General features: G+C 58.5%; 2 protein-coding genes and 1 long non-coding RNA gene across 5 annotated transcripts in view; 1 reads left to right on the forward strand and 2 right to left on the reverse strand.

The window, feature by feature from the left end:
• Nucleotides 1–6,724, reverse strand: SMARCD1 (SWI/SNF related, matrix associated, actin dependent regulator of chromatin, subfamily d, member 1). The gene is made up of 13 exons (XM_053967545.1): nt 6,545–6,724; nt 6,278–6,465; nt 5,429–5,471; nt 5,212–5,334; nt 4,845–4,967; nt 4,244–4,360; nt 3,823–3,924; nt 3,387–3,548; nt 3,178–3,275; nt 2,642–2,777; nt 2,188–2,310; nt 1,847–1,948; nt 1–1,652 (listed from the first exon to the last, which is right to left on the reverse strand). The coding sequence occupies exons 1-13, from the start codon at nt 6,707–6,709 to the stop codon at nt 1,599–1,601; spliced, it is 1,536 nt and encodes a 511-aa protein (XP_053823520.1). The 5' UTR covers nt 6,710–6,724; the 3' UTR covers nt 1–1,598.
• LOC128801667 (uncharacterized) lies at nt 6,686–9,689 on the forward strand. Its single transcript, XR_008435224.1, has 3 exons — nt 6,686–6,773; nt 7,442–7,670; nt 9,605–9,689. It is a non-coding gene; the product is annotated as an uncharacterized LOC128801667 (long non-coding RNA).
• The window catches only part of ASIC1 (acid sensing ion channel subunit 1), an 18,977-nt gene continuing 554 nt past the window's right edge, over nt 9,250–27,672 (reverse strand). For 2 of the 3 annotated variants that reach the window (XM_053967531.1, XM_053967532.1), the window contains 11 exons: nt 26,870–27,264; nt 25,855–26,050; nt 13,460–13,610; nt 12,849–12,976; nt 12,506–12,656; nt 12,369–12,425; nt 12,132–12,285; nt 11,959–12,050; nt 11,621–11,700; nt 11,423–11,527; nt 9,250–11,194 (listed from right to left, as the gene is read on the reverse strand). In XM_053967531.1, coding sequence (XP_053823506.1) covers nt 11,090–11,194; nt 11,423–11,527; nt 11,621–11,700; nt 11,959–12,050; nt 12,132–12,285; nt 12,369–12,425; nt 12,506–12,656; nt 12,849–12,976; nt 13,460–13,610; nt 25,855–26,050; nt 26,870–27,234 — 1,584 coding nt within the window. In that variant the 5' untranslated portion in view covers nt 27,235–27,264 and the 3' untranslated portion in view covers nt 9,250–11,089. Of the gene's footprint in view, nt 11,195–11,422; nt 11,528–11,620; nt 11,701–11,958; nt 12,051–12,131; nt 12,286–12,368; nt 12,426–12,505; nt 12,657–12,848; nt 12,977–13,459; nt 13,611–14,290; nt 15,061–25,854; nt 26,051–26,869; nt 27,265–27,672 lie in introns of those variants that run through there. The other variant, XM_053967530.1, reaches the window with a different exon arrangement.

A 27,672-nucleotide genomic window follows, 5' to 3' on the forward strand; every position in this document is an offset into this window, starting at 1 on the left:
TTCCTTCACAGGAGTCTTTTATTAAAACTGGGTGACGTCTACAAGGATACAGTACAAAAAAAAAAAAAAATTGGTCCATGGAAAAAAACGTAATATTCACTTAAGAAAAGCAGTTACTCTGCAACAGCTATGTTTGCCTATGTAGGACTTGGCATCCCTCCTGTGGGAGTACCCTGAGGAGTCAGGGGCTGCTTCACCAGCACCAAGACCTTCACCCCAGTACCACAGAGGAGCATTTCAGAAGGGCAAAGGAGAGGGGAAGTCGAGAGTCTATTACTCACAGACATGTAGTAACACAGACACAAAGAGTAGTAGGGCCACCCAGGTGCTCCAACTCACAGCAGCCTCCCCAGCCACACTGAACCGGGTGAGTGCTCATCAGTAACATGATCCTGCAGCTATTCCAAGAGTCAGACCAACTTTTGAGTCCATTTGCATTATAGTCCCGAGCACAAACACTGGGATTGGAGTGAAGAGGAGCTATTTCGTTCTCCTAAGCCTGACCACCAGTACCTCATTCCAGGAGGAGGCATCGAGGCTGCTACTCCTCAAAGTGGAGAAAATTTATTTGTACATTCCTGAACCATGCTGGGCCCTATGGCAGCCCCACAGCCTAAAACTTGACGAAAAACCACAGGAGCGTCAGCATGGAAACACCGGCTAACTCATATATGCTTGGAAAAATGTCCATTTCCAAGGACTGTCCTGTCCTTGGACCCTTGAACCCACAAGAAGGAGCCTCTGGTCCCCATAGCAAGTGACACAGGACAACTGTCCTGAAGGAATGAGCCCACAACACTGTCCCTACAGAATTCCAGGCAGCTGTTCCATCTCTTCTCCCTGCTCCAGGGCAGGGAAAACAAGCAGCCACGTGGTTTGCTGGAACCCACTTGTAGGTGTTTGAAGTGCAGCGCGCTGCATCACTCCAACGCTTCCACATCCCTGCAGGAAGCCAAGGCCTTGTCTCCCTGTGATCCCAGCCTAGGACAGTCCGTCATGGAACACGAAGGGAATGGGGCAGGGGAAAAGGGAGAAGGGAAGAAGCAATTCTCTACACAGTTCAGTAACTTCCTCAAGGAGGAGAGTGACCTATGAGGCAGCCCAGTGCAGCAGCACCCTCTGAGGAGGGGGTGAGGGCAGGGAGGTATGTCAGCTCATGGCATCCTGCCCACGACAGCGCCTGGCACGGGCTGTAAAACGTGGCAGGGAAGAGCCCAGCCACACCTTAAAGCAGAGCCAGGCTTCAGAGCCAGCTCTGAGTGCCCAACCAGTGCTGGTTGGGAGGAATGGGCTGAGAGAAGGCTCTGAGTCACTCTGGCTACTGGGGACACTACGGACAGTGCAGTCACGGGGATGCTCATGGAAGCCTTGGGACTGACAAGGCAACAGTCAGGAAGAAAACCAGGTAGAAATGTGTGCTCATTGGAGCCTGTCTGCTTGCCCCAGGTGTCCTGGACTTGCCCCTGCAGAGACAATGCCAGGATGAATAAAGTGGGCCTTGCTGCCAGAGTGGGATTCGGTGAGCTGGAACAGTGAGCTCTGCAGCTCTGTCTCCACAAACAGCTGTGATGCTTCTGCCTGGGGAGGAGCAGAGCAGCCTATGTGTTCCGGATCCCCAGGGCCTGCTCCAATTCCTGCCGTCTCTGCTGCACCTGCAAGAGGAGCCGAGTTGCAGCATTAACACCCTTGGGTGGTGCAGCACCAGAGCACCCAGTTAACACACAGGAGCCAGCTGGGAAAGAGCAAGCTCAAACTGGGACCAAGATGCAACTGCCACGTTCCCCCAGCACTGTGTGCCCCAAGGAGTGACAGGCACGGAGAGGGATCCCTGCTTGGGGACACTCACCTTGGAGTAGAAGTATCGGCACACAGCTTCCTGCGCCCACGGCTGGAAGTAGAACTCGGCTCTGCGCTCCTCCTCGGGATTCCCAACGACATCAGTCATTGTCTGGGAGCACAAAGGCACAACAGCTCAGCGAGTGCAAAAGCTCTGGCTGTGCTGAGCAAACCCACCCCCTTCCCTTTCCTCACAGACATCTCAGTGCGCTCAGGTCAGCTTCTTATGCTTCATTCAAATCTCAGCCTTGCTTTCCGAGGAGGAAATTGCCTCCTTCTCTCTGTGGGAGCTCGTTCTAATGAGGGAAGCGTGTGAACTGGACCACCTTCCACACAAGACAAAGCTTTTACCTTCAAATCCCGGCACTGGGACTGGAGCCAGTCGTTGATGAAGCCCTGAGGATCTCGGGCAAAGCTCAGCATGAATTCACGCTGTGTCTTCAGCTGGTTGATGGTCTCAATTGTTTCATGGATCTGAACGAGACAAACACAGAATGGAACTGCTGAACGGGGGAGAAGTCAGAAACATCAAGGGATCCAACACATGAAGGAAAATTCTTACACTCTCTAGTTAACTTATACTTACCTTAAACTGGATGTTCAGCTCCCAGTTCCCTGCTCTCTAAATATTACCAATTTTCCCATAGACTGTTTGCTTTAAAAATTACATTTCCAGGTACAGCCATGTTTGTAAACATGCCTCATCCCACTGCAGCTTCCAAACAACAGAGCACTCCTATCCTGTGACCAGAGACACATCCCTGCCCAGCAACAAGGAGAGCAGACCTGAAGGAGCTTTTCCTACCTTGTTATCCAGAGCAGCAATTTCCTGTTGACTGGCTGTGGAGAGCAGAAAGGAATTCATCTGAGTTTTCAGGGTATCGTCCACCTCCACGTCAATGTCATAGCAGGCTGTTTTCTTCTGGTCATTTGGGTCAACACTGGGGACATCCACAAGAAGCCAAAATCAGGGAGTAGCTCCAGAAAGGAGGCAAAATATGGGACCAGTTCAAGAAAGCAGCAAATGCAATTTCTCTGGGATGCTGCAGCAAATGGACTGCAGGAAGGGTCAGCCTCAGCCCTAAAAGCAGCAAAAGCCCACCACAGCTTTGCAGCAAAAGAAATGAGTGCTCCAAGAAGGTTTCTATCCACAGCAAAGGACAGCAGGGATGCGGGAGTGCCTTTGGAAGAGGGATGTGGTAATGAGAGAGGTGGCTGCTCTTGTACAAAGGAACTGCTGCTGAAAATCAAGACATGTCACATTGTCTTCCCGTGCCAGCCTCATCCATCCCTCCCTCCCACTCCTTCCTGGAAACAGGAACTCACGTGGAGCAGCCTCACCTGATCACGTGATTGATAATGATCGGTTCGGGGGGCATCAGCAAGGCATGAAGCCTTTGTGGGATCTCAGAGAACTTCATCCGCTGCGACTCGAATATCTGTGACAGAGACAGGGCTGAGGGAGGAGCAGGGGCTCGGTGCAGCCACCCCCGGCTGCCCACGCTGGAAACTGATCCAGGTGCTGCTGTTCCAGCCCTGCCATTGCTCACCTGCTGCAGGTACTTGTCACAGATGACAAACTCCCGCTCGTGGGGGTCCTGCAGCTTGTGGGTCTTGATGTACTGCCACAGGGCTTGGATGATCACAGGCCGGGTCTGCGTGTGGATGCCCAGGAGCCGAGCCAGGCGTGGATCCAGTTTGAACTGGGGAGGCTGAACAAAAAGAGGTGAGGCAGGTGAGACACAGGTAATGGTGCATGCCCACCATGGAATCATGGAATGGTTTGGGTTGGGAAGGACCTTAAAGAAATCTCATTCCACCCCCTGCCATGGGCAGGGGCGCCTTCCACTATCCCAGGTTGCTCCAAGCCCTGTCCAACCTGGCATTGGGCACTTCCAGGGATCCAGGGGCAGCCACAACTTTCCTGGGCAGCTGTGCCAGGGCCTCATCACCCCTACAGGGAGGAATTTTTCCCTACTATGCTACCTGGTAATCCAGCATCAGCAGGACAGTGCAGCGCACATTCACATCCCCTGGCCTCTTCACCTGGAAGCCATCTGTCTCCTGAGTTGTAGCAGTCCTGTGCCACTGGAACATGAGAGGGAATTCAGAAGCCCCCCCAACACGATTCCCCTGCTCCTGCTGCTGGGCACCCAAAAAGCTTTGCAATAAATCCCACCCAACTAGAGAAAGCTCCAATTCTTCCTACTTAAGAGTTTGAAACAACAATCAATACATTAGTTCTGACCTTCAGCAAGTGAGAGGAAAAGCCAAAGTGAGAATTCAAGAGCTCCTGGCTCCCAGGAGCCTCAAGGATTCCCACCTCCCAAGTTATAAATGACACACAAACTCCACCTGCTGAAACACCAACCCACTTTTGGAGGAAACACAGCAAAAAGCAGCTCACCTCTACTAGGTGATTGTCAGGGCCATACAGGTCTTTATCAAGTTCAATGACCAGAGATTTAAAGAAGGACGAAAATTTCCTTTTCTGCTTGGTGGCATCATATTTGGACAGAGCAGACTGCAAGCAACACAGGGAGGAAGAGGGTTAGGGCAGCAAGTCTCAGCACTCAAGCACAGCCACCGTGCACAACAGCTCCTGTAAGTTCTGAACACCTGAATTCACCAACGTGTGCTCAAAAATCAAGTTTCCAAGTCAGAAAGGGAAAGACTGGAGTTAAAGATGAGCTTGCAGGAGTTAAACCCCTCAGCAGTTACGTACAATGCCAGTGCCCTGGTTCTCAGAGCTGGGGACACAAGCGCCACTGAGCTGCTCTCACCAGTGATTCTCACAACTCTAAGAACTTTGGACAACTCATGTCCTGCCATGGGGACACCCATCAGTCTCCAAGCTGGGCTCTCGGTCTCGTCACCATCAGACTCCTTGGAAAACAGAGATGAAGGAGGATATCAAGCGCCAGCTGTACTCTCAGACACTAGGAAACTGGTTTCATTGCCAACTCCAGATCCACAATCTCCTCTGAGGATGGGTACTTCCCACTTACATCCTCCAACAGCCGTCCTTCCACCCGAAGCTCCCAGGAGGCGACAGTTCCTTCGCCGTCCTCCGCATCCGACTTGGCGGGGTTGAAGGTGTTGGAGATAAAAATACGCAGCTTTCGCTTTTGCTAGGAGAAAAAGCATCAGCTCAGCGTTAACCCTCCTGCACAGAGCCAACTGTCCTGCACAGGCTTTGTTAAAACTGAGCTCAGTGTTTTCAGCTGCCTCACATTCCCCTTCTCCTGGAGCACACAGCGAGGACAGAGGTGCTGCTGGTCCCTGATATGCCACACTCAGAGGACACAACCCTTCAGTGCCCTCCTGCTGCCTGAACTCAGGAGCCTCCAAAGCTTGAATACACCCCACCCCTACCTTGATGGGACGTTTCAGAGCCTCCTGGATATCCAGACGCTTCCTCATGATGGTCTGGTCCAGCTTCCTCTCGAAGGCCAGCAAGTCCATGTAGGCCTGGGATTCGGGCACGAGCTCACGGATCTGTAGTCAAGCAAGGATGGAAATGCCCATCAGCTCCCCAGTGTGCCCCAGGCTGCCTCACCTGCCCCTGAGCCCCTCCCCTTGCCCCACTCACCCGCTGTGGGAGGATTTTATCTGCCATCTTCTTCTTCTTGGCACTGACAGGGGCAAGAGGCAAAAGAGGTGTGAAAATGGGAATGGCTCTGGGCACAGGAACTCACAAACCTGCAGTACCGACTGGCTAGGGGCTCCCCAGTTAGCTGGGCCCTGCTTCAGTGTGGCTAACTGGTTATCTCAATGTTCCCCACCCCTCTGAGCACAGGAAAGGGAATTACATCTATTAAAAAGCAGGCTGCATCTGTTAGAAGGGGAATCATCCCTTGGGAAGGAGGACTTGACACAACATCCACACCAAGTGACCCTCCAGCTTCAATCAACTTTGGATTGGTTTTTGCAGGGACAGCATTTTAAATCCAGGAAAAAATTAATTCTCACTGGGCTATCACATCAGGATGCAGGCACATGACATAAAGTCAGCCCTGCCCTGCCCAGTGTTGTCCTCCAATCCCAGGGGAATGCACAAGGACCTGACAGGACCCTTCAGTACTGCAGGATGACCAAGAACTCCAGAATCCCTGAGACTGGAAAAGACCTTCCAGACCCTTGACTACAACCCGTACTTGATCCCCACCTTGTCACCAACCCAGAGCACTCAGTGCCACATCCATCATTCTTTGGAAACCTTCACGGATGGGAACTGCACCACCTTCCTGGGCAGCCCCTTCCAAAGCCTGGCAATTTCCATGAAGATATTCCTCCCGATCCCCACGACAACCCAGGGGATGTCCCCTCTGCCCACGAATGTTGCTGCTGCTGCCCCGAGATACTCCCATTGTCCGGGATGTCCCCAAGAGGCGGAGACGTCCCCGTTAGACCCGGGATGCGCCGTCTCCCCCTGCCTTACTTGTGGTTGCGGTTGGGCACCGCCTGCGGCTGCACCTGCTGAAGCTGCTGCGGCGCCGGCCGCTTGCGAGCCTGGTCCAGCCCGGCCTGCGCCAGCGCGGGCCGTACCGCTGGGCTCCCGCCGTACCCGGGAGGACCCATGGCCGGACCCTGTGGCGCCAGGCGGCCGCCCGGCAGCATCCCGGGGCGCTGCGGAGAGAACAGACTCGGTCAGCGCCCGCCGCGCCCGGCCCCGCGCCCCGCCCCGCCCCGCGCCGCCCCGCCTCACCGGGTAGGCGGCTCCGGGCAACGGCGAGCGGTACAGGCCTTGCCCCGGCGCCGGGCCCATGCGCACCGCCCCGCCCGGCGCTCCCGGGCCCAGCGCGGCCCCGGGCGCGGCCCCGGCGCCGCCGCCGCTCGCAGGCCCCGACTGGAACCCGGCCCGCGCCGCCATCTTGTCTCGCACAAAGGGAGCGGAACCGGAAACGGCCGCGCACGGCGCGCGGAGCGCCGGGGAGGTGACGCCCACGCCCGCCGGCGGCAGCTCCCCCTGCCGGCGGGGATTGGGGATTTGGGGCCGTGAGGGGTTGGGGGTGCGGGAAGGGAATGGGGACTTTGAGGGGTGGGATTGGGGTGCAGGATGGTCCCAAATGCTGGGAAGGGTCGAGGGGTGTCAGCCCCCGCTCCCTGGCCATGATTACAGCCCCTTTTCCCTGGTGCTGGAGCCTCCCTTGCTCCGGGATGTGCTCGGAGGGAGGTGGATGTGCCTTTCCCAGGGATGGAGGGTCCCGATGTGCAGGTGTGGCAGTGATGCCCCTCACCTGAGCTCCCCTCTGTTACATTCAGGAGGAATTTCTCCATGGAAAGGGTGGTGAGGGGCTGCCCTGGGAGATGGGGGAGTCGCCATCCCTGGAGATGCCAAGGGAACAGCTGGACGTGGCACTCAGTGCTCTAGTGGGGATCAGTCACAGTTTGGACTTGGTGATCTTTTCCAACCTCAGGGATTCTGAGGGATGAACTTTATGGGGAAAACAAACGGCCATGAATGGGTCCAGTTTGTGCAGGTTCAGGCAGAGCACCCAGAAAAGGATTCCTGTCTCCCGTGGGGTTCCTCAGAGAGCAGGAGGTCGGAGTTAAAGGCCACTTTCTGCAAGTATTAACATTATGTTCCTTTTCCCTGAAGCAGTTTCCTGTGCTCAGAGAGAAAAGGGACACAAATACAGTCAGCATTAATCCATGGAAAAAGCCAAGTGCGCAGTCACACCACGAGTATTAATTAAACAATTAATGATGATCATCTGATGAGTGCTGCCTCCAGCCTGGAGGTCCCACCATAGGGAGGACATGGAGCTGCTGGAGTGAGTCAGGAGGCACCAGGATGATCAAGGGATGGAGCAGCTTTGCTGTGAGGAAAGGTGAATTGGGATTGTTCAGCCTGGAGAGGCTCTGGGGTGACCTCATTGTGCCCTTCCTCCTTTCTCCTGCCCCGAGGGTTTGGTGGGACAGCTTTGGAAATCCCGGCACCTGCTGGTGGCTCCACGGAAACTTTCGTGCCCTGCCAGCCTGGCTCTGGCTGCAGGGCAGCAGCACCTGGGGCTGTGGCATTGTCCCTCAGTGCCTGTTGTCACTGGCAGCCAGCGAGGGGGGACCAGGAATTCTGGCCCACGAGGGGAGGTGGTGGAATCTCGGGATCCCCACAGAGCCTGAGTGGGCTGGGTGTCTCCATGGGCTGAGTCTCCACGGATCTTGAACGGGTTGAAGATCCCCAGATCTCAAATAAGCTGAGGCTCCCTGGCTCCTGGCCAGGGTGAGGCTGCCTGGATCCCAAACAGCTTCAGATGCTGAACAGACTTAAGGTCCCCAGATCCCAAACAGCCTGAAGCCTTGCATCCCCACCAGGCTGATGTCCCCAGCCCACTCCTGCTGTCCCACGATGCTCCAATGGACACGATGGAGTCTTGTGCCTGCAAAAAGCAGCTTTTGCACGTCCTATCCCGGTGGTACCTGCTGCATCCCACGGGAATTGCGAGTGCTGCCCCTGGGGCTCAGACACCTCCCCCGAGCCCTCCTGGAGCCCTCGGAGAGCCGCGCTGTGACAGATGGACGGGGTGACCTGCTCCCAGCGCAGCCGGCAGGTCCAGCGTGGGGATTACAGCCCCCGGAGCCGGGATGCCGCGGGGAGGGAGCGGGCACGGCTCGGCTGTGATTAATCGGGTTCACTAACGCCCTCCTGGCCCGGCCGCTCTCCTTCCAATCCCACCCCTCGGCCTTTGCAGCTCCAGCTCTGGCCGGGAAGCGCCAGAGCAGGGTGAAACTGTTCTCGTTGAGATGCAAAACTGCATTTCTGCCATTTCCAGGAGCCAGGGGACATGGTCGGAGCCAAGAGACCGGGGGGGGAGGGTGGGTGTGGGTGTGCGTTGGCATTTCAGCGTTCCCTGCCCACTCCCACTCCCTATTATTCAGTCTCCATGGAGTCCTGAGGGCTTTTTCTGCATGCCCACTGTTGGATCTGCTCTGTTGTTACTACTGCTCTTTGTAGCTGGAAATTTTTAGGACAAAAGGTGTGTGTTTATATTTGGGTTGTGCTCCCAGGGTGAAATTCCACCTGGTGACTCCTGTCAGACCTCAGGTGGCTCCCAAACCAGGGAGGTGCTGGAGCTGTCAGGGATTAACAGCTCTGTGACTCTTAATTCTCCTTTCCCTGCTCGGGAAGAGGAATCATTTCCCTCCTCCAGCCCTGTGTTCCTTGGTCGGAGTTCCTTGGGAAGGCAGGGAGGCTGGAGCTCCATGAGGCACCAGGAGCTCCCAGGAAAGGGAGGCTCAGCCCAGCCTCAGCTCTGCCCCAGGGCACACCCTGCTCATGAAGTCTGGCCCAAAGCCTTTTCCTCCCCTTCCCTTTCCCTGAGCTCCAGGAGCATCCTGGGATGAGGCTGTCCCCACCTGCCTCCTCGGGGGAGCATTTCCAGCAGCTCAGCAAGATAGAAAGGCTCGGCATGGGGGAGTTATATCATTTATATCATTCTTTATATCATCGTTGTTAAGAGTAGCAGGTATTGATGTACAATGCATCTGTCATCTTATTGTGCTTCCTATGAAAATGTGTGTACATAGTACAGATACCAGAGAGAATTCCACACTTTATACACTTGAAGGCATTCAGAGATCAGTAACAGAAAAAAAAAAAAATGGCACAAGAACAAGGCCTAAATGCTACTGGATGGTATCTACACTGGCATGATGCATATAGATATATATATATATATGTACACATATATATAGTCATATATATTATATATAAGAAATATAAAATGCCAATGACATAATAACAAAAAAGTGTTTTCTTCAACAGGTGAGCCTCAAGGTCAAATTCCAGCCCCATCTTTAAAAGCTTGACTAGGAAAGAGAAAGAAAGAAAATAAATAAATGAAGCATGATGAAACATTAGGAGAAATCCATAAGAAAATTTATGGATGTGGCCGACCCGTTGTCTTTGGGTGATTGCTGGATACAAAGGACTGACCCCCAGTTCCTAATTTTGGTCAGAAAGCAAATAATAAGAATAAAAAATGACAAGAATAAAAACCAAAACTGCAGTTTAGGAAAAAAAATTACTAAAAATACTTACTTATTGCAAAAGCTCTTAAAGATAAGTAGCACTTTGGGCCCGGGGAGGGCTCTGGCCTGGGGGTTGGGAGACGGGCTGGGGGGGCCAAACAGGGACCCCGGAGGGGACTGGTGGGCACTGACAGGCCCAGGGGGCAGTGACCCAGTGGCCACGGACCTCAGCCAGGGCAGGGCAGTGCCAGGGAGGGGCAGCGCAGCGCTGGAAACCCACAGACACCCCAAACCCCCCGGGGCATCGGCTGTCGGGGCTCAGCGGGGCTGGAGCCCTGGCCCCAGAGCCCCCTTGAACCCCGGGAGGGTTGGGGCTCCAGTGCCTGCCCAGCCATGGTGGTGCCAAGGGGGCATGCCCAGCTGGGGCCAGGGGTTTCCTTTCTCCCCGAGGATGGCTGGGTTTGGGGTTTCCTGCAGACGGGAGGGACCGCAGGGCAGTGCTGGAACTCGCCAGGCTGCCCAGAGCCCAGGAGGGGTGGGTGGGGAGGGACAGTGCCCGGTGTCCTCAGAGCCGAGGTGGCACCTCCCAGCTGAGCCCCCTCCGGTGCTCCCAGGGCTGCTCCGGGGCTGATCCCGGGGCAGGGGCCAAGGAAGACGTTCTGGACAGCTGGAGGCGCCGCGTCTTCGTACCGGGAGCGCCCGGGCGAGCCGGGGCTGCGGTCCCGGGGGACAGAGGCGCTCTCCGGGGACTCCCGGCCTGCTGCCCTGTGCCGGGCACACCGGGGACTCCCCGATAGTCCCCCCACCGGGCACAGGGGGCCCAGTAGGCACGGCCAAGGCATTGGAGTAGGGTGAGCATGGAGACGACGGAGGACAGACGGACAGGGCTGTGGATGGAGACCGCGGCCGAACGGCTGCTTCTTCTTGGCTTCTGGGTTTTAGTTAAAAAGGCCGAGGGGAGCCAAGGGGGAGCCGGGGCAGGCCCGTGCCCTGGCCCACTGTGCGTGTTGCTCCCGCTCTGTGGGACGGCCGGGCTGGAGCATCCTGGAGTCTCTGAAGGAGCAGGGCAGGCACAGAGCAGCTGCCACGGGGGCTGTGCCGGGGTCTGGCTTTGCCTGACCCCACTGCCCGCCCCGAAATCCGAGGCTGTCGCTCTTGTCTGTGTCCCACCGTGCCGAGGAGCAAAGGCCCCCTAGATGTGTCTCTCCGCTGGCACTGGCGGGGAGAAGGGCAGCTCTCACAGGGCTTTGGTAGCTCAGGTTGTACATCCAGATGTCGGTTAGCAGGTGAAATCCTCAAAGGTGCCCCGGGCCGGGTGGTGAGGTAGGATGTTGGCTGCGTACGTCATGCCTGCTGGGTGTCCCCGTATGCTTTCACAGGGATTCTGCAGGATAAACGGGATGTTGGGGCCGCTGCTTTCATCCAGGTCCTTACAGAGACCCAGCGCCATCCCCCCACAGCATCTCTGCCTGGGCCCTCTGTTCCTTTCCCAGGGGCTCCCCAACACGGTGACTCCCCACCCCATGGCACCTCTGGGGCAGCCCCCGAGCTGCAGGAGGGGACAAGCAGGAGGGGACAGGCAGGAGGGGACCATGCTGTGCCCCGCACTCACATGGCGCTTCACGTCATCCATGCTCAGCGCGACGCCCTTGTCTGTGTTGTTCCTCTTGTGGTTCTTGCGGCACTTGCCCCGCCGGCACAGCCGGTGTTTTATCACCTGCCAGAGCCACGTTTCAGCACCGTGGGGCTCATGAGTGGCCCTTCCCAACATCCCACACGAGCACAGCCTTGGGATGGAGGAGACACTCACCTCATAGGCGTAGTCAAACAGCTCCAGCACTGTGAGGATGCTGGCCCCAATGAACAGTCCCATCTGCCCTCCGATGTCACCTGCAGAGGAGAGGAAAGCCATCAGGGTGGCCTGAGTCCAGAGTCAGGTGGCAGAGGGAGCAGAGACAGGGCAGAACTTGTCACCACTGTGACTGGTGTCTGGTCATGGCAGTGAGGTGCCCTGCTCCACATCTGTTTTGTCAGCACATCTCAGTGACTTGGGAACAGGCCATGGTGACAGGGCCAGCACGAGGCCACCTTGCTGGGGGACTCTGGCTGGGGACTGTCACAAGGCTCCCCACAGCCACCAACACTCACCCAGCAAACCTGCCACCTCGTACGCTTTCTTCTGCTCGATCGTCTCATAGTTCAGGGCTTCAAAGAAGATATCCAGCACCAGGATGTTCTCCCTGTGCAGAACAGGAGTGGCATCAGGCTGAGGTTTTGGATGGAAAGACCAGGCCCTGCCCCATCACCCCGCAGCGCCTTACCCGATGTACTGCTCCGACTTGTTGTACTTCTTGGCCAGGTACTTGGCCGAGGCCTTGCTGGGGATCTTGACCATAGAGAGCTCTTTGCCGTAGCGGGTCATGTTGCAGGGCATCTCACAGATGCAGTATTCATTGTCCTTCTCCACCAGGAAATCTGTGCAGGGAGAGAGAGGGATGGCAAGATGAAGACACCCAATGCCCCAGCTTCCTCCCACCCACGGGGCCGGGCAGCCTCACCTAAGGCCGGATCCGCGCACTCCTTGTACTGCTCCGGGGTGCAGTAAGGGGCATCACCTGGGGAGACACAGAGCAGGTTTTCCAGGTGGGACCACACTGGAGGGCTGGGCCGGGGCCAGGCCAGGCACGGGGCTCACCTGGCATGTGCACCATGCGGCAGTTGCAGTTCTCCACCAGATAGCGGGTCTCACAGTCGATCCGACAGGCCGTGATGCTGTAGGTGTCGTAGAACTCTGAGTCGCCTGCCACTGCCTTGCAGTCACCCCAGGGAGGCGGCAGGTAGATGAGCTGGAAGGGGAGAGAAGCCAGGAGTGAGGACAGAACCCCCCTCAGTGTGGCAGGGGACAGACACCCTCGTGGCACTGGTCCCCAGGACCGGGTCCTCCCCTCCATCTGATGTGGGGACAGGGGCACAGCAAGGAGGCTCTGCTCCCACCACACAGGGTGGGAGGGGACATCCCACACCTGCCCAGTTCCTACCCGCTGCTCCTGGCAGGACACAAAGGTCTGGAAGCCGGGAGCCACCCCGAAGCCCAGCTGGTCAATCAGCGGGGGCTCATCCTGGCTGTGGATCTGCACCTTGATCCCGGCTTCGAACGAGGTCTCATCTGTGGCAGAGACAAGTGAGGTGAGCACAGCACTGTCCCTGCTCCGAGGGGCTGTGCCGAGCCTGCTGTGAGAGGGACCACAACTTCTGCCTCCCATGCTTTCCCTGGACCAAGTCATTCTTCCACATGTCCATCCATCTGTCCATCTGTTTGCTGCACCATGTCCTTGCCCTCTCTGCCCCGACCCCCCTGATCCACACCCAGGAGTGTGCAGGGAAAGTATTTGACTCTATTTATAAACAAGTGATGGCTGTGTGTCTAAACGATGGGGAGTTGCCATGGCAAAGAGCAAAGACAAGGAGGAAAAGGGAAAGAAAAGACCAGAAGTGATGAGAAATGGAAGGAGGGAAGAGAAGGGAGCCTCAGGGATGTGGATCTGTGGTCTGGGGAGCTGGGAAGGGGCTAGGGAGCTGGGAAGGGGCTGAGGAGGTGAGTAGGAGCTGGGCAGCACCCCAGGAGCTGCTGGTGGCTGAGTGGGCCCACCTGTTTCCCCCCACACTGGCAGGTACTCGTCCTGCTGGATGTCCAGCATGATCTCCAGGCCATTGCCAGTGCCCCCCTTCATGGTGATGAGCCGGGGCTTCCCGTCCTGCCCCGCGTTGAAGGTGTAGCACTTCCCATAGCGGGTGAAGACCTGCAGGAGAGGACACAGAGCTGAGGCCCCTCTGTGTGCAGCCACAGCACAGAGCCAGGAGAGCATCCCCAGCCCCAAAACTCAGCCATCCCAGCCTGGGCATGGTCCGACCCAGGCTCCTGACCCACGGGATCTCTCAGTATTGGAACTGCCCATCTTGGCCCTGGTGGAGGAGGAGATGTTCCCACAGGGATGGACTCAGAGGAGATGCTACAGCTTTACAGCCCCAGAGAGCCCATGGCAGCTGTGGCTCCCCAAGGTGGTGGCGCTCAGCCTGATGCCCTTCTCCAAGCCCTCCTCCATCCCTGCAGAGGACGGGGCTGGATGGGATCCTGGACCCCCCCATCCCTCCTTGGCTGTTCCGGCTCTCACCTCCGGCAATCAGCATGGCCCCAAAACCACGGAGCTGCTGCCAGCCTGGGCAAGGGACATGTGAGGGCAGTGGGCTCACATGCATGGTTCCCCACAAGCCCTGATGGCACCAGGATGGAGGTGCCAGGCACCTTCTCAGCAAGCACAGCCACGGGGATATGCTCCATGTCCCACCAGAGCATCTCCATGGCCAGTGATGTCCCCAGCTCTGGCAGATGGGGCTGATATATCAGTCTGTCCCTGAGCAAGCTCCATGGGCAGCATCACCTGCCTGATCTGGCACAATCAGCTCCCCTGGGGCTACTCACCGGCGCAAAGTCCCCAGGGCCGCAGCGCTGGCCGCGGTAGCTGCAGCTCAGCAGCATGTCCTCCAGCTGGTGGCAAGTGCGGTTAAAAAACCCGTACAAATTTAGGGGCTCGTCCTCCTCCCAGAGGCCGGGCTGGGTCGGGGTGAAGCCCAGCTCCATCCCAGGCTCATAGTCGACCAGAGGGGCCAGGTAGAGCAAGTCCTCGTGGCTGAGCTGCGAGAGCCGCACACGATTGATGTTGCAGAAGGTGACGGCAGGGAAGGTCATCTCGGGGCTGTCCTCCTCGCTGAGCAGCGTGACATGGTGGTACTCCAGGTAGTAGGCGATGCGGTCGGCCACCTGGTAGAGGAAGACGGAGAGGGAGAGGAGGAATGCCAGCGCCCACAGCGCCTGCCGGGCTCCCAGGCTGCCTTCCACAAAGATGTGGCTCAGCCCATGCAGGGTGCAGCTGCTGGCAAAGGCCACGAAGTCCGTGGTTGCCCCTGCATCCTCCTTGTCCTCTTCATCCTCCTCCTGCCCATATAGGAATTCGTCTGCTTCATCTTCTCCCTTTGCAGTGGCTGCAGCATCTTCTGGTGCTTCCTCACTGGAGAAGGAGATGGTGCAGAATATCTGGAGAGGCATTGCCCAGCCTGGGGGTCCCAGCTGTAATGTGGAGGTCCTGGCTCTGGTGTGGGAGTCTTGGCCCGTGCCCTGCCCCAGCCTGGGGGTCTTCAGTCAGTTCCTCGACGGAGAGGGGCTGGAGAGAGCAGGGGAGGGGGAAGGGGCAAGTTCAGAGGGGAGAAACGGAGAAGGGAAAAGGAGTGAGGCGAGCGGGAGTGAGGGAGAGGAGCGGACCGAGGAGGGTATATCAGGAGCAGGAGGGGAGGAGGAGCGAGGGGCGGTTCCACCGGCTCCCCAGGCCCCTCGGGACCGGGCGGCTCCATCTGCCAGGACGGAGCAGAGACATCGCCGGCTCCAGAAGCGCCGTGGGAGCTCCCAGTGCTTCCTGGGGGTCCGAGGGGCTGCCAGGCCAGGGGCACACAGTGTGTGCTGGTGTGCAGATATCCGGCGCTGCATTCCCATGCCGTGCCCTCCATCCTTGCGTGGTCTGGCCCTGGCAGCCCAAGCGGCTGCTCCAGCCAGGCCCAGGCCCTCCCTGCTGGGTCCCCGGCTGTCTCCAGAGCCACTGTATGCCAGGCTCTCTGCACTCATCCCCAGGGCAGCTGGAGCCAGAGGTTTTCCCAAAATGCCCGTGACACTGTCCTGGTTTAGAGGTGGTCCAGGTGGGGGGAAGGATGCTGTGGTGTCCTCAGGCTCCTACGATGCTCCTCCCGCCCTGGCAGTGCCCATCCCTGCAGACTCATCCCCCTGTGCCGCAGGGCACTGGCATGTGCATGTGAGAATCCAGCAAATCCAATGTTCCCTCTGGTGTGAGGTCTGTCCGCCTCCCAGCAGGGCTGGTATTGGCAGGATTTGGGTGCTGTCCAGGCAACGAGTCCTTCTGCAGAGCCCAGTCAGTGCTCAGCAGGTCACCTCATGCTTCGGATCCCAGTGGGGCACGGGGAGCCAGCTCTTCCCTCAAGGAATGCCATCCAGGCCTTGTGCTGCTGAACCAGCCAGGCTGGGGGGGTCCCAGGGAGCAGCTCTGGTGCAGGATGCTGGGATGGAGCTGCCGGGAGTGCAGGCATCTCCTCTCTGCGCAGCACAGCCCCTTCTCATGGTTTGCTGTTTTCCTGTACTCAGCACTTCATAAAAGCATCCAAAGACCACAGAGCAATCTCCAGCCCCATTCCGGCACCGGGGAAGAATCTAAATCTGGCAGCACTTGGATGTGCAGGGGCTGAATGGGAGCTTTGGGCTGGTGCCTGGGTGGGAGAAGCTCACCCCAAGCCCTCAGTTCAGTTGCTGCATCTCCTTTCCTGCAGGGTTCCCGGTCCCTGAGCACATCCTGGCGCACATGGGCACCACAAATTGGGAGAACAAATCAGTCAGGTACTCAGTAAAAATCTGATCTGATACCAGCACAGTTATCTGAGATTCCTGGGCAGGTGATGCCAGTGGAACATGCTGGGGATCCCTGCCAGGGGCAGTGATCCATGATGTGACAGTGGGGTGTCCCATCCTGGGGCTCCCTGAGCTCAATAGTCCCTTCAATAGGGCCCTTGTGAAAGAGGGACACTGCCAGATGCCACTTGGGGACCTGGGAGAAAGAGTGGATGACCTTGGGGACGAGCGCCAGAGCCACGGGATGAAATTTCATCAGGCCAAGATCAAGGTTACACCTTTTGGGAGCATCCCAGAGAATCTGAGATGAAAACTCTTTCTAAAAAAGAGAGTCAGGAAGTTGGATTGGGTGGCTGGGAGCCACCAGGACACGGGGACCAGGTCACAGGTGCCCTGTGTCTTTGGAGGGGATGAGCTGCAGCTGCAGGGCAGGGCTGTAACAGCATCAGGGCTGCTCCTAGGAGTGGGTTTGGAAGAGTTGGGCTGTTTCAGCCCTGTGGGAGCAGGCTGGAAATACACTGGGCTGATCTCACAGGCTGGCTTGGAGGATGCTCCGGACAGGGAGGAGCAGGCAGGAGCTGTCTGGGTTTGGGCTGGGATTTCTGCCGCTCCCAGCTCTGGCACTGGGTTCCTGTGCCATGGCTGTTGAGGGCAGAGGAGAAAGGAAACGGAATTAAGGAATTGCAGGTTGAGGGGGTTGTTTAGCCCCGGCAGGGCCCGGACAGGTGAGCAGTGCTGCCCGGGGCCATCAGCCAGTCCCTGATGGTGCGAACGAGGGGCGGATCCGCTCCCTCGGCGCGGGGAGGTGTAATGTGTCTTCTTGGGAGCAATTGCAGCAGGAAGAGAGAGGGAAAGATGTGTAATGAAAACATTCCATCATCAACTGGGGCCATTAACCTGCTTCGCTCGGCTTAAACAGCTCGCGGGGTGCGCCGGGGCTGGTTCCCAGCAGCAGGGCCCGGCTCCGGTTACCGCCACCTGTCCCAGCGCCGACACCCGAGACGGGGTGAAGGTGACCGGGGACAGCCGCAGCCCGGAGCACGGTGGCACCAGCGCCAAGGGGAGCGCGTCCTGACCCCCAGACTGGGGACAAAGTGCGGCCGTGTGTTGCAGGCAGGGGAGTGCCGTCCTGGTTTGTGCAAGTTTTGGAGATGCTGGAGGATTCCTTGGGCTCGCTCCAGCTCCTCCCTCGCCGGGAGTTATTTTTATCCTCTCTCAGGTAAAGCTTTGGCGGGGGCGAGGGACGGGGGATGCTATAATTAGCCGTGACATCAGCCCCCGTGGCGGGTGCTGGGGCGCTGGAACCGGGGATGCTCCGTGCCCTGCTCCCCGCCCCAGTGAGAGGTGTGGGATGGGAGGAGGAGATGGGTTTTTCCTGCCTCCAGCACCGTGTTTGGCCACTGTCCCGGGGCGGTTCGGCCCCGCTCGCTGCTCTGCAGCTCCTCACGGGCCTGGGAAAGGAGGTTTCCCGGAGCGGGGGAGCACGGAGGCGGCGGGGGGGAAGCGGGAGCGGGATTTGACGGCAGCAACAGCACATTTCACAGCCTGTCACGCTTTAATGGCAGAGGAGATCAAAGCCGGGATGGAGTTATTCATAGAGATAAACCAATCCCCGAGGAGGCGAGGAGAAAACAACATTGCAAGCTCTGTTATCCCAGGTCTCCGAGCCCCGGGGAGGCTGTCGCCGAAAGCGCCCCGGGAGCTGGACCCGCTCGGTTTTGTGACGGGCACTGCCCGTCCCTGCCAAAGACTGGCTGAGCCGAGGCTGAGCTGCCCACGTCATCCCTGGGAGTGCCCGGAGGTCGGAGCTGGCTAGCTGGCTGCTAGGAAGGGATGGGATGAGGGGTGGGATGAGGCAGCCAAAGCAGCACGTGGGGATGGACATTTGGGGCAGATGGAGACCCCAAAGCTGGGCTGTCCTGTTCCCACCACGCACCCAGGTGTGCAAATTGAAAGGGAGAAAAATGAGGTTTTTCACGTGTCTTGGCCCAGGGATGTGCTTTGCAGCTCCCAGAGCTGCCAAGATGTGGTGGAGGCACCGGCGGCGCTGCCACCGCTGCTCCAGGCGGGATGAGCCGCTCTGGGACAGCTCCAGGGCTGCAGATCCCTTCCTGACCCTGGCGAGAGACAGAGCAGAAGCAGCCAAGCAAGGTGGGATTGCCTGGGCAGGCGGGATCTGTGCCGGGACTAATCCTGCACCCCTTATCAGATGCTGCCACCTTGCCTCGGCTCGCTCTGCCAGCCAAGCCGGGCGCAGCTTGTGTTATCCGGCCCTTTATCCCCCAGATTAGACGCTTCACAGTGGATTAGCATGTCACATTCTAATGCAGAAAAATTGATGATTAAAAAGGAGTTTTTCCCTCTGTATTATTCCCCACCTCCGCCTCCTCTCCACCCCGTCCCTGCAGGGCCACCAGCCCTAGCCGTGGGCGCCGGTGATGCCGCGGCGCTGGGTGATGCCAGAGTCGCGTCCCTGGATCAAACGGGATGGGAAACAGGAAGCCGAAGGTGCCTTTTTCACGCCGCATCCCGGCTGCTTCTGGTGGCGGGGTCCGGTACTCCAGGTGCCTGCATTCCAGCCCCGTGCTCCCGGCTGCAGACTCAGCACCTGCAGCACAGGACTTTGATAAAAAGCACATTATGGTGAGTAATGTGCTAAGTGGACTTCATTAGAGAGCAAGGGCCTCCCTGGATCCCATTGTTCCATATGATTTCATATCAGATGAGCCTTATCTCCTCTCCAAACGCTTCCATTTAAACTCTATTAATCTTTCAAAGCTTTCCTGGGCGAGCTCTTCCCAGCCAGCCCTGCTGGGTGTCGGTGCTGCTGCCCCGGGGACTGAGGCCACCTGCAGCCACACTTGGCCGGGGGTCTCGGGGGGCTCAGCCGGGACCCCCCCCCCCCCCCCCCCCCGCAGCTCCGTGGGCAGTCCAACGTGTCCCTGGAGCTTTGGCTGTGATCTGCCGTGACGGCTCCGTAGCCGCCACATCCTCCTCCCCAGGGTCTGTTTACGCTCCTATAATTGAACCTGTTTGTACTGCTGAAAGCTTCCCGGTGATTTACCCGCTGGCAGTGTCCCTTTGTGCCGTGCAGGGGTCACCAGGACTCTGCCAGGACGCGGAGGACGCTGCCGAGGTGTCGCTAATTCCCACGCATCCGGGATTACTCCTGCGGACCCTTATCCCAACGCCTTCCCGTGTTTCCTGCAGATCATGAATCACCCGTAAGCAGGTTGCGATTTTTTCCGACATCCTTCACAATCGCTCAGACAGTTCATGCAGGCAGATTTGAGCCGGCGGTTTTATTGGAGGGGGGAAAAGCCCACGGTGTTCCGGTCTGGTTTCCTTGCTGTGCTCGCTCGCTCCGGCTCCACACGTATCACGCTTTTCAAATCTAATCTAATCCAAGCAGAGCAGTCACACAGCCCTGGCATGTGGTGGCTCGGGAAGGGTCTCCCTGTCCCTGCCAGGAGAGCAGGGGTTTAAAATGCCTGATAAATCACAGAGTGGGTGGGAACACCCTGCCCCAGCTCTGTCCTTGGGCTGAGAGCCTGGAGGAAAACACACCAAACTCTCCATACAGGAAAAAAAAAAAAAACAAAAACAAAATAAATAATTGGTTATAATATCCATGTGTCAGGCTGTATAAATAAATAAGATCTGGTGAGGAGCTCCTTGAACCCTGGCTGGAGCAGGAATTGCAGCGCTGCCTCGGGAGCCCCGGCCAAGCTCCACAGGCGATAACACACAGGTGTTATAAACAGCCAGAGAAATGAAACTGAGGCAAAAAGGCCATGAGACAGTTAATTTCCTGGTCTCCCTGTGGAGATCTGTGGCTCCAAAGGCTCAGGGGATCTGCCCCCTCCAGCCTGGCTTCTTCCCACTTGATATCAGGGAGAGAGGGAAAATGGCACCAGGAGGTTCCTGGGCAGGTCCTTTGGAACCCTCAGAGAGCTCCTTGCTATTGCCCAGCCTAGGGCTGGGAAAAACACCAAAGGAAGGCTGAGGGGAACAGCTTGGAACCCCTCATCTGCTGGTGTTGTCCAGGGCTGTGCTTCCAGCCTGTGGATCCCTTGGGACACGCATGTCTGTCCTCAGTCGTGAAGTCCTCACCTCCATTGCGGTCGGACACCACTCGAAAGCCTCCTCATTTCCTCCAGCAGCCAGAGATGCCATTACAGCTTATTAATAATCATTAATAATTCATTTGTTAATGAGTCTTTACGTGCAAAGGCATTGCAAGAGGAACAGGATTGGCCAGAGGTGAAGCTGAAATGCTCTGAGCTCTTGGCATGACATCTCTGGGTGTGTGCGGTGCCTCCGGCTGTGGGGGGCCTCCCCGGGTGTGCCAAGTGCTTTGGGGTGTGGCATCTCCACATGTGCAAGGTGCTTTTTGTGTGTGTGACCCCTCTGGGTGTGTGTAGAGCTTTGGGGGTGTGCAGGGGGAGCTGCTGGGGCTGGCCACGGTCTCTGGGCAGAGCCAGGGACGAAACGACACCAGTTGAGCCCTGACCCTGATCTCGCAAGTCCTTCCCCTCTAATCCCACCTGAGGTTCAGGTGCTGGTTGCACCATTCACAGCTCTAATGAAGAGGCTGTGGGGTGCAGGCACGTGGTGGCTTCTCACCGTGCCACTGTGTTCTCATCCCTCTTGTTCCTGATCCTCTTCTGCCCCATCTTGGCCAGGATCAGTCGTGGTGGGCTTGGTGGTGCTGGTCCCACAGCGCTGGGGCCGTGCTGTCTCTGTCCTGCTGCAGAGGGAGAGTGAAGAGCAGGTGGCTTCCCACAAGAGTTGCCATCCACCTTCGTGTCACTGTGGGGTGAGCAAAGCCACAAACAGCCCAGGGTTCCCCTGTTCTACCTGACCAGGTCTGGGAATGCTTGGGTGAAGCTGGGACAAGGAGGCAGCTGAGGAGCAGTGCCTGAGTGTCTCTGCTCCCTGCCCGAGGGCGAAACAGCTCACGGCTGCTTTCCGGATGATTTGCTTTGAGCAAAATACAGTGATACGGGAAAATCTCCGAGCTGCCGAGCAGATAACAGAGTTGGGGCACTCCCAACCCGCAGCACTTCCCGAGAAAGCCGAGTCACCGCCAGCAAACGGCTGCGGTCCCGTGCGTGGCAGCTCCTCTGCTCCATCACCTCCGATTATCTCGCCCGTGTCCCGTTGGGTTTGCTTCATTCGTCTGGAAAACGGGGCAACCTCGGGGGTCAAACCCTGCTGCTGTTCAGCCGCGGAGAGAGGTCGATGTGGGGAAGAACCTGGGCGGAGTTTGCCGATGATCCAGGTGAGGATGCTCAGCCGGGCCCCTGGGGACACCACCGGGATGCTCGAGGTGAATCAGTGCTCAGAAACAACGGATACGTGCCAGCAGTTTCCAACGCTTATAAGTTATTTAGGAGCCTGTGTGCCGCTTTAAAAAGTGATTTGTATAAATCACTCGAATGTCTTACAGAATTTGTAAATGCACCGGCTCCGCTGGGGACCGTGGTGGGATCTGCTGGGGCTCGGAATGCTGCTGGGAACCAGCCCCAAACCAGGATGGGACTGTCTGGGACCAGTGGCCGTGCCTGGTGCCCACATGCTGTCCCCAAGTTGTTTTTCCAGAGCCAGATGGACCCATGCGGTTTGTTTATTAACTGTCAAAAGCTCCAGGAAATGTCTGGGTATCAGTAATTCCCGCGCCCGGTCTCTCCAGCTGTGTTGGAGCTGCTTCTCACTCCGGCTCCGTGATTATCCACTAACGCTGCACCGCGGGGGAGCTCCACTCGCCGCGGGGCTCCGGGCTTGTGACTGCCGTGAGGGGCCAACGGGGGGCCAGGGCTGGATTTGGGGTCCCCTGCAAGGGGTTGGGGCCTGGATCTCGCGGGGCTGAGAGCCAGGGAGGGCAGGGGAGCAGCAGAACCCCCGGCTGAGCACCCCTGAGCGTGTCTTACTGTGCCCATCCCTCCGAGATCCCACGGGTGCTGCAGGACAGCCCAGCACCCACCAACAGGGCAGGTTTGACCCACACAAGGGTTTTTTTTCAGGGGGAGAAGCTATCATGTTCCCGCGGTGGCAGGAGCAGAGCTCCAACACCCCCCAGCTGAAGCGAGGTGGGCTGCGGGCTCAGCAGGGAGCCCAGGGGTGCAGAGAGGTTTTGGGGGTGCAGAGGGGCACACACTGGGGTTTAGCAGAGTCTGAGGGGTGCAGCAGGATCTGGAGGTGTCTAGTGAGGTTCACCAAGGCGCAGTGGGGTCAGAAGGAGGGTGGGGAGGACCGGCAGGGAGCAGTGGGGTGTTGTGGGGAACAGGATCTGTTCTCCATCACGGGAGCTCCTGCACTGCCCCGGAGACGGGGGGAAGGAGGAGAGACGGAGTGTGGTTGGGGCTTGCTGGGATCTGCTGCCGACCCTTCCCGCTCCCTCTCTGGCTCTCTCTCTGTGCACCCGGTGTTTCCAGGGCAGAGGATGCAGAATCCAATGCAAAAGGCAGCGGCATGATCTCCACGTCAAACTCAATTCTCCCTAGTGCCAGCTCAGCCCTGGAGCCTCATGGAAACGGTCCAGAGGTCTTAATCCTCTCCAGCTCATCCAGGCTGTCCCATGCATGCTGCCCAGGGCTCTGGGCTCAGCCACCGTGCCCCGGAGCAGGACAGGGAGCTTGGGATGGGGCTCTCCCTGGCATGGGTTCACAGGGTGTGAGAAGGAAAAGCTGCAAATGCACAACGTGCCACCCCAGGCACAGCCACTCCTGTCCCCCCTGGCTGCTCCGACTACCCAAAAGGCGCTTCCCAAGCACGGGGCACCTTCCCGAAGTTTCATGCAGCCGCAATTCCCATCCTGTGGTGTGGAGAGGAAGCTTATCCTCTGCGTTTCTCCTTTTTCCCTGGGATTTAGAGCCCAGAGGGAGGGCTCGTGGGCCTCTCCCTTGCTGAGTGAGGCGCAGATCCCTGTGGATGTGCGAGGCCTCGGGGGAACCTCGCGGTGAGGGGAAGAAGAGCCAGCAGGGAGCCGGGCGGGGTGCCGAGAGCTCCCGCAGGGGAGGGAGGACTCCAGCTCATAAATAATGAAGTTGGAAGAGTGAAACATTGATCCGTGCTGCTAATGAGGATGTCAGGGACCGTGGCCCCCCTCCTGCAAAGGAAAATGTGTCCGTCCCCTGGCTGTCCCATCCCTGTGTGAGGCTCTGGGCACAGTACTGGGGATGGGGACATCTCAGCCCATGTCCTGAGGAGGATCAAGACTTACCCCTCAGCTTTGCGTTTGCCTCTCCAGGCTTTGAGGTCATGCCGGGATTCTGGGGAGGAGATCAGGGCAGCTCCCTGTGCATCCTTGTCCCTATCCCGGGCTGCTGCAGTGGGGGGCTCTGGTGGACACCAAACACTGCCCTGGTGCTGGAAGGGCTGTGAAGAGCCAGGGCAGAGCTGGGGTGGGCCAATGGTCCCCCCCTGGTCTTTTTAGAGGGTTCACTCTCCAGTATGGGATGAGTCTGAGCCTGCTCAGCTCCGCCAGAGTGTCCCTGTACCCTGCACACAGCTCGGGGGGGGGGGGGGGGGACATGGAGGGGGATGAGCAATGCCAGGACCCCCGATGTGGCTGGTGACGATGTAGGATGAAGGAGGTGGGAAGAGCTCAAATGATCCCAGGATGGGCTTCTCCACGGCACCCAGCACCAGCCCCCTGTACCAGGGCACCCTGTTCTGGCTGCAGGTGATGCTGTGAGCTGATCTGGGGGGCGAGACCAACGCACAGCCCCCCTGGGCTGCTCCGGGTGGGTGCTTTAGGGGGCACACAGGCAGTGTCCCCAGCACGGGGGGGTCCCTGCTCCGGTGCCGCTGCTCCCCCAGCCCGGCAGCGTGAGGTGGGGGGGACCCGGCAGGAGGCGGCTCCTCCTCTGCCTCATCGTCACCCCAGGTATTTCGGCTCCGGCAGCCCCTCATTTGCATTCGCCGCGGCTGCCCCGAGCCCTCCCTTCTGCCGGGGATAGATAAGGCGGCACCGCGGCGTGTCGGGCCCCGGCGCTGCCGCCGCTCCTGTGCCGGCCATCAGCATCGCCCGCCGGCCGGCCCCGGGACCCCCGCCTAGCCCCACGGTCCCCAGGGTGTCCCCACTGACCTCCAAGCTGTCCCCATCACCCCCCTGGTTGTCTCCATCTGCCCCAGGCTGTGGGGGCTGGGCAGCCCCCAAAGTCCTCCTGGCAGATCCCTCTGGATCAGTGAGAGGGTCCCTGGACACTGAAGGGACTTCCCAAAGTGCAGAGGGGCCCCAGCCCCTGTGAGGGAAGGTGGGGCCCCACGGGGGGGGCTGATGGTATAAACCCAGGTGCTGCTCCCCAGCACCCCCCGCCCAGCTGGGGCCACCAGGCCCAGAGCAGCACCGAGCCTGGCTCAGCCCGTACAGGGAGCAGCAAGGCAGCAGGAATTTGCTGGTGAGACAATCCCCTACGAGCTTCTGAGAGTGCCCGGACCCCATCCTAACACCACCACACACAGACCTCCCTGTGCCAGGCTGCAAGGGACCCCAAAGAGCAACAGAGATGCAGCAGAGAGCCAGCTTCCTCTAATCAAATCCATTAAATCACCCCAACCTGCTTGCAAGGAATAATCCAGACAGGAATAACAAACCAGCTGCAAGTCTATTTGGCTTTTGCTGGTTGAAGGGGATGCAGAACACAGGGATTTGGAACCCAAGAGATGAAGGGAGGAAGCTGGGATAAAGGTCCCTGAGGATGGTTCGGCGCAGAAAGTGCAACCGTGCCCTGGGAAGAGCCGGTGTTGGAACCGGGCACGAGCTGGGACTGGCCCTGCTTGCCAGCCATGCTGGAGGGGATCCAGCCCCCTCTGGGATGCAACATGCCTCCATTTAACAAATAAAATGCCTCATGGCTGACAACAGACACTTGCTCATGGAAAGAGCCCATGATGGGAATTTAATGCTGACGATTAAAATCACCCAAGCTGCGCTGGGACCAGGGTGGCAGCTCTGCATACACCCAGCCATGCTTAGGGTGGGACACGAGGGGGACATCCCTGGGCTGGTGACGAGGATGGGGACCCTGAAGAGCGCAGGGACACGGGCTCCACGCCAGAGCTGCTTGGGAGCAGCCGCCCCGGCTGCCGAATTGATTAGGCAGCACCCGAAGAGCCGGCACTGTTCCATTCCCAGCTGGATGGGGCCAGGCAGAGCAGGGATAAAGGCTTTATTGTGTGCTTGGATCCACCAGCACAAGAACAACCTCCATGGCAGGGCGCAGCACAGAGCCACTGGGACCTGTGTTCCCAAGGGATTCGGCCATCCATGCTCTCCCTGCTTTTCCACTGGAGCCTCCTCACCATGGCAGCTTCCAGCCCGGCACAATCTTGCTTTGCAGAGCCCAAATGATCCCGGGGAGCTGTGCCCACGTGGGAGCAGCCCACAGAGCTGTACGGAGCCACGCGTGCTCCTGGGGACAACCTGGACCTCCAAAACCCAACAGCACCCCTTAGTGACGGTGCTGCTGGTCCATTCCGAGCTGGGAGCAGGCAGGAGCAGCTACAGGTAGGAAGACACCCTCCTTGCATGGGGAAAAGGTGGCACTGGGCAGGGCCCACAGGTCACTCACCACTTTGAAGTCTTCGGGGGTGCATTGCTCCCCACGGAAGAAGCAGGACAGCAGCATCTCCCGGATGTCGTGGCCAGCCCGGTCATAAAACTCCAGCATGTTGAAAGGTTTGGGCTTGAAGTTTCGGAAGTTGGCCTTGTCCTGCAGGATTTCCAGCTGCTTCTCATCGGCTGTCTGGATGTCTGGGATCTCGTATCTGGGGGGAAAGAGCAGGGAGAGGCTCAGGCTTGGCTGTGGTGGCTGCTCCCACTGGCAAAGGACACTTGGAGTTGCCAGGAGTTGCCCCTGCATGGGCTCAGCACAGCCCCACCTTGCACGTGGCATTTCCAGAGCACCTAACAGCACAAAGTGACCCAGAGGCACATAAGAGATGGCAGAAGGATGGATGAGGAGAAGCTGGGCACCTTCCAAACCCATCCCACTTGTTCCACTGCTGGTCCAGTAGCACCAGCCCTGGTTGAGGCCCCCCAGCAACCTGTCCTGTGCTTTTGGTGGCATCCTGGTGAAGTGGTGGCCTTGCTGGGACAGGGGCTGAATGGGCTGGGTCTCATGCCTGAAAGCCGCTCCCTGGGGCAGGAGTGGGGACAGCAGTGAAGCCCCTTGGCATTGGCCTGGGCAGGGAGTGCACCAGGCTCTTGACAGCAGCTTGGCAGCACCAAGGAGCCACCACAGCCATGGGTGAGGGGTTTCCACAGCCCAAGGCATTGCACCATGCTGGGGTGTGGGTCAGTGGCTTCACCTGCTGGCACCCCTGGCCTCACTGCATGGGATGGCACCCAGACATGGCACTGGAGCCAGGTGTGCTGGATCAGCCCCACAGGAACCCAGGGGGGTGGCCCTGGCCTTGCTGCATGTGCTGCACACTGAGGATGGGAGCTGTGTGCACTGGAGCCATCTGGGGCAGCCCAGAGTGGGAGCCACATGCCCAGGAGCATCAGCAGGACCTGGTGGCTCTTGGCTGCATCCAGACTAACTGAGATGTCACCTGGGATCACCTCAAGGCACTGGCACCCACCTGTTATTGAGCAAGGCCAAGAGCTCGCCGGCATGGTACAGGTCATTCTTGGTCACTCGGCTGAACCGAAACTCGTTGAGGTTGCAGAAGGTGACAGCGGGGAAGGTGAGCCTGGTGGCCGCCACCTCGTCCAGCTTGGTGACGTGGGGGTACAGGAAGTAGTACTGGATGCGGTTGGTGCAGACGAGGGCAAGCAGCGCCAGCGAGCCCAGGAAGCAAAGTGCCCAGACCACGCGCTTCAGCGACAGCCGTTCGTACGAGAAGATGTGCGAGAGCCCGTGCAGGGTGGAGCTGCTGGCGAAGGCCTGGATGCTCACCGGTTGCCCGCTGTCCACCTCCTCCTCGTCCACTTTCAGGTCCATCATGGTCAGTGCCAGCAGCCCTTGGTGGCCACCCTGCCGAGAAGGGAGCCTGTGGGTGCCTCGTGGGTGCTGTGGGTGCCCAGCCCACAGCACCCCCGGCAGGGATGCGCCTGGCAGCGCCCACGAGGGGCAGATGCTTTGCTGTGCCCTGCTCTTGCCCCCAAGCCTACATATATATATATACACACACGCAGAGACATGCATATATATATATATATATATATATATATATATACACATACATAAATACATTTATTTGGATGCAGCCTCTTGCATTTCCCCCCCTCCCATCTTCTCCCTGCCCTCCCCATCCCACGGCAGGACTGGGGTGCTGTGCCCACCCCCCCCTCCCACCTCATCTCCCCCTCCCCTCCCACCTGCCCCGCTCCCCCTCCACCTCCCACAAATGGCACTGTCGCATCGACAAACAGATGAAGGAAT

This window comes from Vidua chalybeata, chromosome 30 (assembly GCF_026979565.1).
Source record: "Vidua chalybeata isolate OUT-0048 chromosome 30, bVidCha1 merged haplotype, whole genome shotgun sequence".
Taxonomy (NCBI): domain Eukaryota; kingdom Metazoa; phylum Chordata; class Aves; order Passeriformes; family Viduidae; genus Vidua; species Vidua chalybeata.